The sequence below is a fragment of the Buteo buteo genome, chromosome 4 (assembly GCF_964188355.1).
Source record: "Buteo buteo chromosome 4, bButBut1.hap1.1, whole genome shotgun sequence".
NCBI lineage: Eukaryota > Metazoa > Chordata > Aves > Accipitriformes > Accipitridae > Buteo > Buteo buteo.
The window spans coordinates 22,825,046-22,841,389 of record NC_134174.1 but is presented as its reverse complement, the minus strand read 5'-3'; the positions used below and the strand labels follow the sequence as shown (position 1 = coordinate 22,841,389).

At 40.2% G+C, this 16,344-nt stretch overlaps 1 protein-coding gene across 1 annotated transcript in view; it reads right to left on the bottom strand.

Moving 5' to 3' along the window:
• GRM8 (glutamate metabotropic receptor 8) overlaps positions 1-15,877 on the bottom strand; it is a 349,904-nt gene extending 334,027 nt beyond the window's left edge. Inside the window, exon 1 of the mRNA XM_075024972.1 lies at positions 15,368-15,877. Coding sequence (XP_074881073.1) covers positions 15,368-15,877 — 510 coding nt within the window. The remainder of the gene's footprint in view (positions 1-15,367) is intronic.
• Between the last annotated feature and the right edge of the window lie 467 nt (positions 15,878-16,344).

Here is a 16,344-nt window from a genome sequence, read left to right as displayed (position 1 = left end):
CAATAAATGTTTCTTAATTTACACCATTCTGGAATGCTTTCCAGCAGTAACCAAAGGAGCAGGAAACTTTCACATACCATTTGGCACTAAATTTCCATGAGACACTTAATGCCCTTAAAACAGCTTCAGACACTCTCATTGCTACGGATGGAAATTAAGCCTATGCCCACGAGAGAACACTTGGCCCAGGATACTGAGATCTCCCTCCTGCAAAGCCCATGTTCAGCTGCCGCAGGCTTTCCTGGCACAAAGGACAACCTGCCACTGTAGGCAGGGTGGATGGTTTTTAACATGTTGGCTTAGGGTGGGCTGCTCCAGCATATCAAAGAACACACATGGCTGGTTTTTGTAAACCAAAGCAAAGTCCCTATTTGATACACTGCCAGATAAAATTTGATGCTAATAGTAGCATATGCACAAGCTGGTTTGAGGCATAGGACAACTCTACTTCTCCAAAAGTATAGCCACTTTGATCTAGTGGTATTGCATTTCTCATGTCCTCAGGCACCCTGGTGCACTGCCCAGGGGTAGCAGCTGGGGTTGCAGAGCACTGCTTGCTTACGGGTCTCAGGCTCCTGCCATCACTTTCTGTTCTCCTTGGCATGTGGTACAGTGCAGGCAGTGCAGAATTCAGCTCTTATAAAGTTGGAATAAATATGTATATGACGTTTCTTAACAATTTTTTCCCCTTAATCTTTTCAACAGAAGCTTTTAGTAAAATCAGTGACATTCATATATATTGACATCTAACTCCATAACTCATTTTTTTTCAGTCAGTGGATCTGAAAAGTATCCCAATTAAAGTCATAACTAGTGTATTCTTTCATTATGACTTGCAGAAAATGTTGGTTGTATGCTGCCCTTGCCTTCTCCAGCCCTCCCCACATCCTGAACCTTCAGTTAAGAAATGTCACAGACTTAACTGTTTAGAGAGACTTGTATGTTAGATTTGAAGAAAAAAAAAAGCTTCCGTCATTGTACAATTATTTTTGTTTGTCCATTTGACATTATTTTTATGGTTCATTTTCTGTTTAGGTTTTAGGGAGGCGCCTGGAGCACTGCTGCAAATAGGAGCTGTAGAGTAAAATACAACATTATTTATTATTATGATATCATTCTGCCTAAATAACTATAGTATCCACAATATTCACAATAGCCTGAAGAAAGAAAGAATGACAAATATCACTGTCAATAGCTGCTGTGGGAGTGTCCTCCAATTTTCTATATTCAAAACAAAAATCTCTACAATCCTTCTATAAAGCCCTAGGTGTAAAACAAATCAAAAGTAATTACAAGCCTGTATGTCAAGGACAGAAACCATCTATATTTTATGAGAGTATGTAAATAAGACAGTTCACGGCAAGAGTTTTGCACTGCAGAGATATCAGCCCTAGATACTGAAGGACCTGCTTAGCATTTAGACACTTCAGAAGTGAGATGGTCAGTACTGTATAGCAATAGGTGGTTAGAAACGCCTAGACTTTGGAAGTCACTAGGTCTTCGTCTACGACTGATGAACACACATAGGCACTTCCAGAAGTCCACTTGCACTTCAGACTCACAGGGGATGATTCAGCCATCCATATGAATACAAGGGTCTGACCTTGAGATCTATGTTAAACTAGGCAGCTGAAGACAGGAGTGAGACAAATCTTGTGTTACCGTTCTGGCCAAGACTTTCAGACTTCATCTTAAAGAAAAAAGGCTTGGAAATCCATGGCTAAAGCATCCAAACGAATGTTTCAGTATTCAAATGTGCTTAACTGTTAGGTCTCCCCATGGTATTCAGCAGGACTTCTTTAAAGGCTTTCCATTGGTTCTGGTGTTTGTCACCACTTATCTGTCATTTTTTTGTAATTTATCCTCTCAATGCATATGTTCCAAAAAGAAAAAATGAGGCTGTAGTAGCTGCCTGTATTATACTTAACAGCCTGGAGGTTAGAGTACTCAGCTGGGAACAACTAACCATTGAGTTATAGGGGTTTTGGTCATGAAAGTCTCTCCTGCTGAATCTGTTCACGTTTTCATAAACAATTAAGCTTCCATTGGACCCACCTGAGAGTAATTCACTGGGTAGTCCAGTATTTAGCAAGAAACAGGGGTAGGTAAGTTCAAATCATTGCTCTAATGAATATTTAATGAATTCTAGCATAGATGAAATAAAACGTTCCCATTGTGAAAGCTTATCAGCAGTGAATAGACAGCATCTGGCAACAGCAGCGTTAACTTGCGTACAGCTGTTCAGAGGGAGAAGAGTGGGAAGGAGTTTTCAAAGAAGCAGATGCACAATTACAGGCCAGTTTTGACAAAGAGTTCTGAGATTAGAGCTCCCCAGGGAAAATCCTGCACACAGGAGACTGGTGGGATAAGACCTGTTCCGGCAGAAAGAAAAGTCACAGGGTAGAAGTTCAGGAGAGCTCAGTTACACAGTGTGCCCTGGCGTCCCAGTGAAGGAGTACACTTCTGCAAAGCTTTCATCCTCTGTGAACAGAACTCTTAATTTTACTATAAAGCAGTTTTGTCTGTTGTTGTGGGGACTGGAGTTGAGCTGTCCCATCTCCTGAACTATATTTGACTCCCTGCTCTGAATCCACAAGGAAGAATTTGCCTAAGAGTCTTGTGTAAGTCATGAGTAAAGATGCTGTGATAAGAAGAGGGTCACCACCACTTAATGAATGGTACCCGAGATTGGCATTTCAAACTTATCACTTTTTTAAAAAATTGTGAAATTTTCAAAATAGAAATATTCTGTTTCATGTGGAATAGAAATTAGCATTTAACACAAAACAAAACATTTTGCAGAGCTTTCCTCAACAAAATAAAACAGAAAAACCCCAACCAAATAAAGAAGCCTCAAATCCCAATTCAGCATGATCATTTTCGTTCAGATTAAAATGAATGTTTATTTTCAGTTCAGCTGTCAAACTGACTAATTATTTGCACAGCCTTGCTCACAATATTGCATTCATGCTTTGGGTATATTAAAAACAACTGAAAAGGAGGAAATTTAAAATTAGGAATCACCTTTTCTAAAAGGTGTGGAAGGCCCTCTTAGCTCCTGATCTACTCCCGGTAAATAGATGAGACAGTTATTTGCCACACAGCTGCCAGAAGTTGCACTATTCATAGGGATTTTTACTCAAGCTAGAGATAAGCAAACAAATTTTTAATGAAATCAGCATGAAGAATGAAACGCAGGAAAAAAAGGTTCCTGAGACACCAAGAAACAAAGTGGAATAATAGTCAGTCAGTCAGCAAGTCTTTTACAAAACTGATTTGACTGTCACTCTTCTCAAGCATTTAAGAACAAAAAAAATCCACTCAGCTAAGTAGAACATACATCTGCACACACCTGTCTTAATTTTCTTTTACCCTACACTACTTAATTTTGTGCTTTGTCATAATAATGGCAGACATTCATTTTTCCCAATCACTCTAATATAGATTGCCAAGAAGAGTTTTAACAGTTTTAATTTTCCTGGCTAATAATCCAGATATTTTTTCCTGACTCTGTGGCTCTCTTTCTTTGACTGTCATGGTTTCCTAAGGGGGATGTACAGCCTCTGATTGGAGGTCGGGCAGGCTTCACCACTTGCTCTGGAGACTGATGACTTGCATATTTAAATCATACAGTGAGTTGGATAATCCCCTTTCATAGCAAAACCCAGGGGAGGGAACTATGTAAGAGGATACAAGGAATCCCTCGTTAAGAACTAGCTATCTGAGGTACTTATATGCCCCCACCCCTCACTCTTATATCTGATTATCGAGGAGCCTTTATATTCACAAATCCCTTCGGGCACAGAAGTGCTATAACCAGGGAAGCAGGGGCAGAGGACCCTGGACTTCAGTCCTCTGGAGCTGCTGGTCACCCAGCTCCACAGGCATCAGCCCTCAGGCTGAGAATTCACTTCTGCGTGACTTGCCCAAGGTCACAGAGAAAATCTGTGGTGAAGCAAGATGAAGGATGTAAGGCTTCAGCGGGCACTACCACACAGCAAGGGCAGTCTGTCACACTCAGACAAAGCTTTGCAGCTTGCCATTGAGCCGAGTGATTATGTGACCCATCCCAAAAATACTCCACGTTTTCATCGCTTTTTACATCTTTACTCTCATTCTCTCCTGCATGCCAGAATCAAACATTATTTGATGCGTACACAAAGATGCAATAAAATAAGTACAACTTGAATGGTGAATCTTCATTCCTGAAGCACAAGTCCTTTGCTATTCAGCCTAAAAATAGCAATAAGGAGAGAAAAAAAGAAAAACACAAGCTTTGAAACTTGGCAGGAACGGCAGGAAATCATACCTTGAGTCACAGGGCACTTGCAGCAACTGTTCCAACTGCAAGCTTTTCACGCTCCCTTATACAGCACAGCTACCCTCCCTTCATATTCCAGTCCCCAGGACTAGCCCTAGAGATATTATTCTTTCTCTGCAGTACATCTTGTCTCAAATACTTTACATATCCAGTTTCCAAAATGCTGTTAAGTTGGTACTGGAGATGTGAACTAGCTCACAGATGATGAGTTTTTGCTGTTCAGAAGATATCTGGCAAAAGAGTTCCCAGTGGGCTGAAAAAACAGCTCTGACTGCATTTAGGTTTTGCAAGTGGAATTGTTTGTAACATGCACAAAAAAAGAAATGCTGGTTAATAAGATAGATGTTTACACTTAAAACTTTCAAAGGGCATCATCAAATCCTGTCCAACAAAGAAGACAGAAACACATTATTTTTCTCTCATGTTTCATGCTTTCTAAGAGCTTTTACTTCATTACAAACACTTCAATTCTGCCTGAACGGAGCACAAAGAGTATCAGCCCTTTAATCCTCAGGACAATACGTGTTTTCTTCACTCTTTGGAAAGTAAATATAGCAGCTGGTAACTTTTAAATCCTGTGCTTTGTTATGCAAAGGATCGCAGACAGAACCATCAAAGTTAGGAGTGAAAAACACTGGCTACTTTACCTAGATCATTTTCCTGCTGATACAAAAATGTATATTTTTATACTTCTATCCAATCTAATTTTCAGAAAGCTTGGAAATAGGAAATTTGGCATTTTTCCTATCCTACACAACTGGATTAACCTTTAGACAACATATGACAGCGTACTTCTTGGCAACCTCTATTTTCCCACCTGAAACAGTATCCTAGCTATACATGTCCATGCTCTACTAACTCCCCTTTATCAGTAGAATTTGGGGTGTTATGTCTGTAGTTAGTCCATATTATAAAAGACACTCTGCAGAGGCATGCCCGTGGAGATCAGATTGCCAGCTTCCCCAAGATCAGTACTGTCCCATAGAAACAAACCATCACTCTTCCAGTTAAACATATCCATATCTCTTTGCAGACTGAGACCGAAAGAGCATCACCATGATCATATCCGAAAATGCCATGAAACAATAATTGAGGACCCACATCCACTTTTGCTACACACCTGTTGAACTCCCATACTGGAACAGAAAGCCTACTGACAGTAATACCAACAGGATGCAGTATTGCATGGACGTAGGACACTATTTGCCTCTGGATAAATCCAGTTTTATAGTGGTATAATTCAGTGGCTTCCCTGGAATTCATTGCTCTCTCAGGGATTCTTCCTCATTTAAACAAGACTAAAAGTGACACAAAAATTAGACTCTGCTTGCCTTTTGAGTAAGCAGAATTCAACAAGCAGGTCTTATCCAGCTGGCTACAGAAGAATGTAGTCATTTACGCTACTTGTCTGCTGCTCCTGAACTCAGCAGAAGCCAGATATCTGACTCCTAGAACAAGCCGTGCCCCTGCAGCAAGCCTTCTGCAGTCTTGGGATTCCCAGGCCTTCACACTTTCAATTCAGTGTGTGATACCAGCCCTGAGAGCCTGTTTGTCTGTTTCTGTGGGACATGTTTTTGTTTGGTCCCAAACACCATAGCAATGAGCATAGTCTGAATCCCCAGGATTTTTTATGCTGCTCCTAATGATAAATGAGTTCCTTGTCTTGGGTTATCAAGATAAATTCTCTTCTCCCACAGCAGCCAATGAATTTATGGTAATATAATAACATAGCAAACATACATGTACAAAAGCACACATGCATCCATTATATATTCTCTCCTTTCTATTACTAGCCAGTACGTATTGTCTTCTACAGCAGTGCATTTCAACATTTCAGACGATGTTCCACTTCACTTAATAATCCTTTCACATATCATCCGAACAGTCAAGTCTTGAGACCTCCTGTGACTTCACCTGCATTCATACGGCATACCATGGCATCACCACGGGGGATGAGTGCTACCATAATGCAATGGTGTTGCTTGACAAAATTTTACCCAGCCTGGAAGAAGATTGTAATGGTATTTTAAACATGACAGAGCCACTATCAAAGTAAAAAGCTAATCAAGTTGTTAGGAGCTTTTTGTAGAATGATACCTAAAATGGGCTATCGTCCTTTTGCTACTTTTAAGTTTATAGAAGAGCCATGTGTGTAACTGTACTAGTGAAGAAGGAATAAAGATCCTGATTCTGCTTCTACAAATACTGCTACTACGCAGCTAAATGCTGGAGGCACCTTCTACAAAAGAACATAAGCCAAAACTGAAAATATGAAATCACTTTTGCTCCTGTTGCACAGTCTCAAGCTATAAAAGAAACACAATAGGAAGAGAGTTCTTGCAATACCATGGCATATCTCACCATTACTATCAGAAATAATTTATTTCAGAGAAGAGTTAGAGCGAAGTATCTATCTGAAGTGCCAGACAAGAAATCCTACAGTGAGGTAAAAAGGAGAAACCTTTGTCCCTTTAGGGCTCAACCTCTCAATAAGCATTTCCCTTATTTCCTGTTATCCCCCTAGACAGGTCTCACTCATAAGTTGCCCAAACTGCAGCTCTTCCTCCTGCTGACCCACTCATCCTCACGAGCCACGGAAACTGAGACCCACTCAGAGCCTTGCTTATTCAACGTGTCTGGAAAAAAAATTGTTTGGAGACTATGGAATGAAATATTCACTTGAAAAATAATGGGAACAGTGATCAAAAAGTAGCTTTTTTAACACAACAAGAGAAGGAAATAGAGCAGGGGTGAAATGAAAGAGAAAAGGAGATGGATAGGATTCCTCCCACAGGAAAGTGAGGAAGGAATTACGAAACTGGCACCACCCTTGCAGGTGTTTAAAATCTTCTCATAACCATGTACAGAGCCACCTGTGACTTCCATGCAAGGCTTCCAAAGCCTTCCAGTGAGAAGAGGTTCTGTCTGGTAGAGTGCAAGCATGGATCAACCCATCATCTTTCTGTAAACGTGAAAGATGCATCAACACCCATAGACCTGATCCAGTCTCCCTCTGAAAGCATTTTACTCTCTCTATTGAGGACACAGGCAGCCAAGGGCAAACAGCCTCCTAATTTAAGGCCTCACTTAAATGCTTAATTGTCCTGTCAGAAGGATAGGGGACATAATATCTTGCTTCTCTGATCTGGGAGCATATGGAGATCCCAGCCCAGAGGAGGATTTTGCTCTTGGCTATTTAGTTCATTCATGTGGAATTAGTGTCCTTCAGTAAGACTTTTGTTTGGATGACTATTTTTCTCTGATAAATGCTAGCAAACACAAGGATATACATTTAAGCACTCTAAACCAGTTTAATCCTAAAAGCACAATGTGCTTTAGGGAAAATAATGAGGATGGAAATACACAAACCGACAAAATCTACCAATTGGCTGTAACACACAATAGTGCCTGGTTTCTGATGACAGTCAGAAAGCGGGACTATTCATATTGCACAGCTGTCACTGTACTGAAACAATGATCCACCAGCGAAAAAAAAAAGTCTTAATTTAGTTCTCATCATGGCTAATAAAACTAACATTGCTGTACTAAAACACTGAAACAGCACCAATGATCCTTGCAGTGTCTTGGCTTCCCCTCAGTGTGACGTAGGAGCAGAGGAGCTCTGTCCTGAGAAATCAGCAGCATTGTCTATGCTGGTAAATCACATCATTTCAGAGCGCATCCCTCAGCAACAGCTCAGCTGACTTCACCGCTAGACTGTCAGGACGGTCCATAACTCAGCCGTGACCTGTGCCAGCCAAGTCTCCCAATTTCCAGACAGGCTTCAGGAGTCAGCATGGGTCAGGAATCATTCCCTGCCAGTAATTTGCATGCAGCCCCATGATTTGGGGGAATAAAGGAGTTTATGATATGGTTGTGGATTGTCAGAGTCAGCTGGCCTTGATGCCAGAGAACTATGCCAGGTACATTTTGTTTACTAGCAGAGACGTAAAAAGTGCCTCCTACTAACACAAGATCTTTAAAAAAGCCCACTGCACAGTTCGTGTTTCTGTGCGTATGTGACCTCTTGTTGAACTGCTAGATTCCTCTCAGCCTTTCAGTCTTCTCAGTCATGAAATTATGACTGATATCTATATTAATATAGGCGCTACTCAACAAGTAACTCAGGGCCACCTGTCACATACAAACAACCCTAGTGCTGTGGTAGAGACTCAGCAAAACTTCAGCCATGAAAGGGCAAAATAATTCTCTCCACATATGCAGTTTCCTTCATGTGAGGGGAAGATGTGTGTATATATATATAGTCCCAACTGCCCTCGGGAAAGTGGAAAGACAATCAGACCACTGGTGTTTAATAGCTACACTCTCTTTGCAAGGTGCTCACATACTGTGGTTACGGAATGACAAAAAAACCCTCAAGCTTCAGCGTGCCTACAAAAACAGGGGAGACATCTCAAACCATTTAACAAACATTAAAGAAGCTTCCAATTGTTCCTGTGAAATGGTTAAATACAAGCAAATCAAAATGACAGAAGAGAAGAACAAAAAGGTCAAGAGATGCGTCTCAAGCTTTGTAGAAAACCAATGACAAACATGGAAAGAATACAGAGAAACAGATTGCCCCTCTGCTCTAACCACGAGTTATAGCTCCATCCAGGAATGGGAGAAAACTAAAAATATTAAATCTTCAGAGGAATATTTAAAGAACTAATATACTGTAAAATACGAAATGAATGCATCAAGTTGCTTTTGTACTCCCTTGCCTCAAGCAGCTTAGCACAAATAAAATTTGATGCTGATCAGTCCTAGCAGTTTTCACAGAGTCTGAAAACCTATTATTTCCTCTGGCTGCAACTAAAAAATTTCCCAACTGTTTCATTATTGATACTTGCAAAGATCTGTTGTACCTATAATTTTATCTTTGTGTTGACCTGGCCATAATACATCTAACCTGGTAGTGACAGAAGAATCATGGTTGAATTAAAAGGGGGTTTTGCATAATCGGTTATCTACTACCATGGAAATATAAAGAGATACGAATGTTGTTTCTATGTAAAAGAAGCTGAATTATGAAAAAAAAACCCACAAGAAATGGAATGATTATAATGGTATTTTCCAGCCAATAACAAGACAAGATGCTCAGGCACTAAGCAGATATGTGCTTGTAATAAGCTACAAAAAACACTGTAAAATTAAATGGGATGTATTGGCAACGGGTTCCTTTTATAATTAAAAATGATTCAGAAAGTGAAAATATTATCTAGAACAAAACTAAAACAAATCTGTTCATCTTAAGAGCTGATTTCAAAATGTTTCAGTCGTCTTCTCCCTGCTAACAACAATTTCTCTTCACACTTCACACAAGATTTCCCACATATGTTTTAACCACCCAAAAAAAAAATCATCCTATTTCAGATTTCAAATGCCATGCAGCAGAAAATGTTATTGACAAATGTAGCGTTTCACAGTGAACAGAAAATTGATATATTTTAATCAGTGCAGCACTTTTTTTTTTAATTAATGCAAATATGTTGGGTAAAATTCTTAAGCCTGTTCTTCACTTCTTATGAAGTATATGCTAAAGATTTTCCATTATGGAAAGGCTTTGCAGTCAGACATGGAACAGACTGACTCCTGCATCCCCCTAGAGCTTCTGAAGTCAGTAACGCTTATGAGGTGCAAAAATTTCCACAGATAGAGAGTCAGGATCAGGATCTGTGTATGGTGCAGGTTGCCTCACGAAAGTATGTATGTGCTCTCTGAAATTGTGGTACAATGTTATTACATTTTATTTACATCATATTCCTTTCCATCATGAGATGCACTCTATTGCCACAATTAAATACATAGCCCTGTATTTATTAAGTTCAGTGAGGTTAGCCTCTGTACAATGGTAATTCCCTCGTTTCTGGGAGGCCTGTCTGCTGTTTTGTGCAGGTCTGGAACACAAGGCAGCAAAAGTGCTGAATGGCAGCCAAACATAAAAAGACCTGCAACCAAGCCTAAAAAAAAAAGCATCATCCAGGTACAGCCCTCGTAGCTGTGCGAGGCTACCAGCCAAAAATATATGCTAAAACCCAAAATGAGGCAAGGAAAAAAAATCAAAGCAAATAAACAAAATGCTGAGGGGACTAATCTATTCACTTCTAGATTTACTGAAAGAAACTGTCCCTTGCATTTTGGAAGGTTTCACAAAGTTGAAAGAGTTACTCCATAATGTAGCCCGTTTGTACTTATACTTCTGAAGAGGTAAATGTATATGAAAGGTATAAGGCAAATGTGCATGAAGTGAATATTAGTCCCTCTAGACAGCAGCTACTAAAGTGGATTACAGTGGTGCAACAAGAAGGGAATTTGACCAAAAAGAAGAAATAAGTCATTTAGTCTTGGGAAAAGAGGAGAAAACAGAAGGCCAGGCAAGGCAAAAGGCAAGGCCAGGCAAGGAATAAAACTGTTGATGAATATTTTGGCTTTATACACATGGAAATAAACATATACATAAAAGCTTAAGATCACAATTCACCAAGCATACACTCCACCCGTCTCAATTCGCATGCAAACCATCATCCCTAGGCTGTTCTAGTGTGACATTGGCTAGAAGATGTGTGAAGGTGACAGATGGAGCATACCAAGGAGTTCAGAAATAGTGTGAGGTTTTTAGATGGGAGGGCACTAGCATAAACAAATGCCTCTCTTTCCAGCAGATTTTAACCACTGACATGAGTTATTCAGACATTAAACAAGTAGAAGCTTTGAATACAGGCAACATAATACATGAAGTGAGCCAAGTTAGAGAGTCTCTTGTTCCCTCCAGGCCAAGTTTTGAGGGACTGGGAACAGCCCAGATGCTTATCAGCATCACACAAAGCACCTAAAGGATACCACCTGGCCATGCCTGAGCACCCTACAGGAGGCCAAAATTTCAGTGAGACAAAGCCAAGGAAGGGTATAAGAGTAAGATTTTCACTGATCAAGTCAAGAGGAAGGTTGCCTTTGTGCTAGTGAGAGATGGCCAACTGAGACAGCCAGCCCCTCAATAGATCCTACCAGCCAAACAGGAACCAGCTTGGCAGCAGGATTTCCAGAGTAAAAAAAAAAAAACACACACACAAAAAAAAAAAACAACAAACCACGAACAATGCCACTTTCCATTAGCCAGAGGAATAAGCATCTCCTGGTGCATCAGAAAAAAGGAAAGAGGCTGGCTCGTGCCTGTCTGTCCTATTCCTACAGTCACTGCCACGGCAAATGCTAAAAAACTGTCAAGGCCCTGAATGCACCAACAGGCTCTGCAACACCCTCCCTTCCCCAGTCATGGATTTGGCTCCGTGTGTTCAAGGTCGTCTCCAATATAGCGCAAATGCATCACCCTGGATCAGCCCAGGAAAACAGCTAAGTTGTAAGGAAGAGCAATAAGAAGCCTCATCAGGACCTCTGTCCACCTTCTTTGCTCTGCATTTCAGCTCTGGCCCTTGCCCTTAGCTCCAGCTTGAGATATGCTGCTGGCCTTGTACCTTGCTGACCATGACCTTGCCTTGCTGACCCCAACCTTGCATTGCTGACCTTGGACCTGTCTCACTACTATGGACTTGTCTGGCCATCACTGGGCTGTTGGCTGTACCTGGTTACACAGACAGACTTGTTTTGTTCTTCTCATTCAGGTGAAGCTAGGAGACAACTGCCCTTCTTGCCTTACTGTCCTCTCGGCTCCCATCTCCATTTCCCTTGTGAAGCAGCCCACTCCTGATGTTCTCTGATAAAAACAACTTAAAATGATGAGCCAGCAACTTCAAGTGGGGACAATCTGTCCCAAGATGCACAAAGAACTGTTTAAGTGGGTAGCTACTGTGTTACTAAGTAGCACAGTCCTTCTGTGCTCGTCTCTGAAGGTCCTCTCCTTCTTCCATGGTATGTGCAGCAAGACCACCTCCAAGTTCTGAAAGCTTAATAAGCAACTGTTTCACACAATCTTTTTGCATCAAGCACCAGAGTAATATAAGGCAAAAAAAGCAGTCTCCTCACAATAATCAAGGAATAACAGGTCCACTTTCAAACAGTTAATTCCCTGAACAATTGTTTCTTGTTTGTAAAGTGCCTCTGAAAGGTCTAAAACCATCAAGGTGAAATTTAGCCTGTCCAAATTTGGACATTAATGTTGTGGACCTGCAAGGCTAAGACCTACAGAAAATCACCTGTTAAGCGGTAGTGCACCTGGAAATTCACAAAAGGAGAAAGGACACAGAAGAATTCAAGGTGAGCCATTTGACCAGGTGAAAGGCTATATATCAAGGTCACTTTCTGTGGTGCCCTTCCTCCCCTCTTCTCATGAAAACACTTAGATAAAAGGATACCATGACTATCAATCAGTTTATGCTATCCACCAGATCATCAGATAGGACTATTGACCTGTATGTTTTGTGTTGTAAAATCAATAACAGAAAGAAAAAAAATTGCAAGAAAAATAGCAGCATAAAAATCCAAGCTGCTGTGCATAGTATTTCTCAGGCTATCTTTGTTTGTGTATTCACATTGAGTGACATAATATATTTCTCACAATTTCATCACAGATTAAAATTTCACTGGATAACAATGTTCTCAAAAAATGTGTAGTCCCAACATTTAGGAACTTCAGAGCAGATATTAAAGCAAATTGAACTTCAAATTACAGGTTCAACTTGCTGAATTGAACTGTTAGACAGAAATATGGATGAATCACACTCATCCTGGATATAATGGAAACTAGCATTTGCATGACAGTGATCAGTGACTTCAGTGAAAGTACAGGCATTTACACCAGCTGATTGCCCAGCCTTGACATATACCAAGGTACAGTAAGCACGATGTCATACCTGGAGCCTTTGTGAGCATGGACCAAGGTCCTAGTCCTCAGCTGCAAAGCTGTGGCTATGCATCAGCTGAGAATTTCAGCCCATGTCTTTGGTCTGAATACAACCCAAACTGGATTATACTTCTGCATTTCTGGCAAATGTCTTTATTTCCTAAGTCTCTTGCCTCTAACCATTGTGAATGGTTTCTATAGTGCTTCTAACTGAGGGCCTTATCCAGAAGCTTTTACTCATGCAGAGATAACAGATCTACTTCTGAGAGGAAGGTGTAAAACAGACTTCAGATGCAGGTCTAACATCAGACATTAAAGGGTATAATTTGTCATTTTTTACATTATTAAGAATATTTGTGCGGGATCTATAATTAAAACTAAAAGAGATGTCTCCTCCTTTTGCCAGCAGCTGTGTTACATCAATTAAATGGGTAAATAAGATCTTTCCCCAGAGGGGATATCACATGACCCTCTATTGATTAAGACTGCAGTAGAACGTTATTTGCAATCTTATTGCATAATGGAAATCAGGAGGTAGCTGTCATGGTTTCAGAAGACAAATTGCCACTATCTTAGACAATTCATAGGCCTCTTTCCTTCTTGCTGCTCTTAATTCACAGTTAATGCATGTCTTACAAGGCTTAGTTTCTTAAATCACTCTACGGCACTGTATTCAACTCAAAACTGTGTGTAAGTCATAGTCTACATGGCCCTGCATTATGATGGGTACTAAAGTGACCATTCCATCTATCATTACTTCAGAACTATGCATTATTTAATAGGGTAACACAGCTTCAAAAAAAGGATGTGAAATTAAAAATGGACACCTCCCACAGCATGTATGATTGCTCCCAGGAAAGACAGGTCTCCCACACCAGGCACGGCTCCAGAGGTGCTCTCCATATAGAACATTTTTAAGTCTTAGCTCAGCTTTGTGTACTTGATTTTCACAAGCAAAACATATGGATGGAACAAGTCCACTACTCTCAAACCTGTGCGGCAAGTGCAGCTAGGGGTCAGTTTTGAGATCGTAATGAACACCTGACCACAACCCAGCAGACACACTGCTCCTCCACTGAACTATAAATCCATCATTATGCCCTTCGTGGGAGAACTAGAGGGAAGGACAAAAATCTCCATTTAAATGGCTGAAACACTCTTTGCCAATTTGACAAACCTTTGCAAAAAAAAAAGTCAATCTTTCCTTACTTCTAATCAATCTCTCAGTTATAACAATTAGAAAACAAATGCAACAGTTTTCAAAATATGTAACAGCAGTATTTAACATTACCAGAATCTCTTCCACTAAAGTCAAAGAAATGGTCTTTAAGTGGTCTTTGGTGGTTGTGAAGTTGTAAGGCAAGATGAAGGATGTAAGGCAAGATTTCTGAACAGAAGGAATGAGTCTGAATAACAGTGGGTGGTAGGACAATAATAGATTCAGACAAAAGTTACAGTCGTTCTGTGTGTAGAAAAAAGTGCTCAACTTACCATCATCTGTTTGCCATTGCACAGGATTAAAAATTAAATGTCTGCTGCCTGATCTGTTCCAGCTAAGTTGATTGATTAGAATGTGTTCATCTTCCCATCTAACTTAGCAAGTTTAAAAGTGGCAGGTTTACTTTTTCGTTATTTATAATGCCAAAGCTTAATAAAGTACATGGAAGGAAATGCCAGTAGAACTGTTGTCCAAAAGTAATCTCTCACAAAGTGATAAAGTCTGGAAAAAAATATGACCTTGTAAAAAATATGGAGGAGGTTAGGATTTCAAGGAAATCAAAAATATTTCAGTACACTTCAATTGGCTGGACATGCACATCAATAGCACTAGATTATTACTGGCATATCTTCCTATTTAGGGAAATTATCTGGTCCTCCTACAAATGGATTTGTGTTTAAACCTTATATTTCATTCCCCTGGAAATCTGAGAAATCAGTCTCAACCTAGTCTTGATGAGCATAAACACTCAATATGGAACAAATGTGAGTAGTAAAAAAATAAGGATAAAAAACCCTAAAGAATTAAAATGTGCTTTGGTTGCTCAGAACTTCAAAAGGGGCATTTGGCACTTTAAATTAGGGTCTGTAATCATTGCTCTTTTTTTTTTCCTTTACTTTGAAAGGGCAAGCCAGTCATTTCAGATTTCTGAATCTGTCAAAGTCCTTTCTTTTTTGAAGATAACACAATCACCTCACTTACTTCATTGTGCTTGAAATTTAAAAGAAAGATAGAAAATGTTCCTTACCTTAAAAAGTCTTAAAATATTTGCGACCATAATGGACACAGAACTTGCTGCAGCACCTATCACACCTGATATCTTGTCTGGCTTAGTGAAAATAGGTGGGTCACCATTAGCACACTTCACGTCTGAACCATCTTTTTCTATCAACGCTTGCACAAATGTTAAGGACTGCTCCAATGCGTAAGTGTCCCTGGAACACGTATCAAGGATCCGGACACCTAAGGTGATATTGGCAAGAAGATCAGGGTCTTTATTAATCTGATCAATTGCATACAGCATTGCCTCTAGTCTGTGGATCCCCTTCTCCTTCTTGAGCTCCCCACAAGGCACCCCTCTATCCCCTTTTGCATGGACGGGGAACAGTCCTCCCAAGATGATGTCCCCATCCAGTCGGATGGAGTGGGCATATTCCTGGCCATGAGTTCTTTGCATCAGGGTGAGTATCCAGTAGAATTTGGCTGTTAACAGGAAGAAACAATGGCAGGAAACTAATCGTTTTCCTTCGTATACCATTTTCTCTGAAGACGTTGTTGCTATCCAGTATCCAGATTTTCTTCTTGCTAAAGGATAAGGTTGACCATTTGAAGCTGCACTTTCTGGAGGCTACCATCAGTGCCCAGTAAGTAATACAGAACCATGCAGTAGGTAGAAAAAGGATCTCAGCAGAAGTACATAAAACGTGTTTTACAAAAGATGTCCACTGATGTCATGGGTTGATCAGCTTTTCTGAGAGGTTTGCTCTTAATTGATGGTGAAGTGTAGGGTAGTATGTCTGATCCTGATGCTAAGAGGAGGTCAGAAGCTTACGTCCTTGTATTTTGCCCTGCAGCTGAGGTACTTCTGGAAAAAAAAAAAAAAACCAAACCAGTGAGAAATACCATTTAGTTCAGCAGTTTTATACCTGTCACACAGTGTATTTACTTTTGAATATGAGTTACATCGCCTAGGTTTTACTTTCAATATTCCGTTAGGGAGTAATT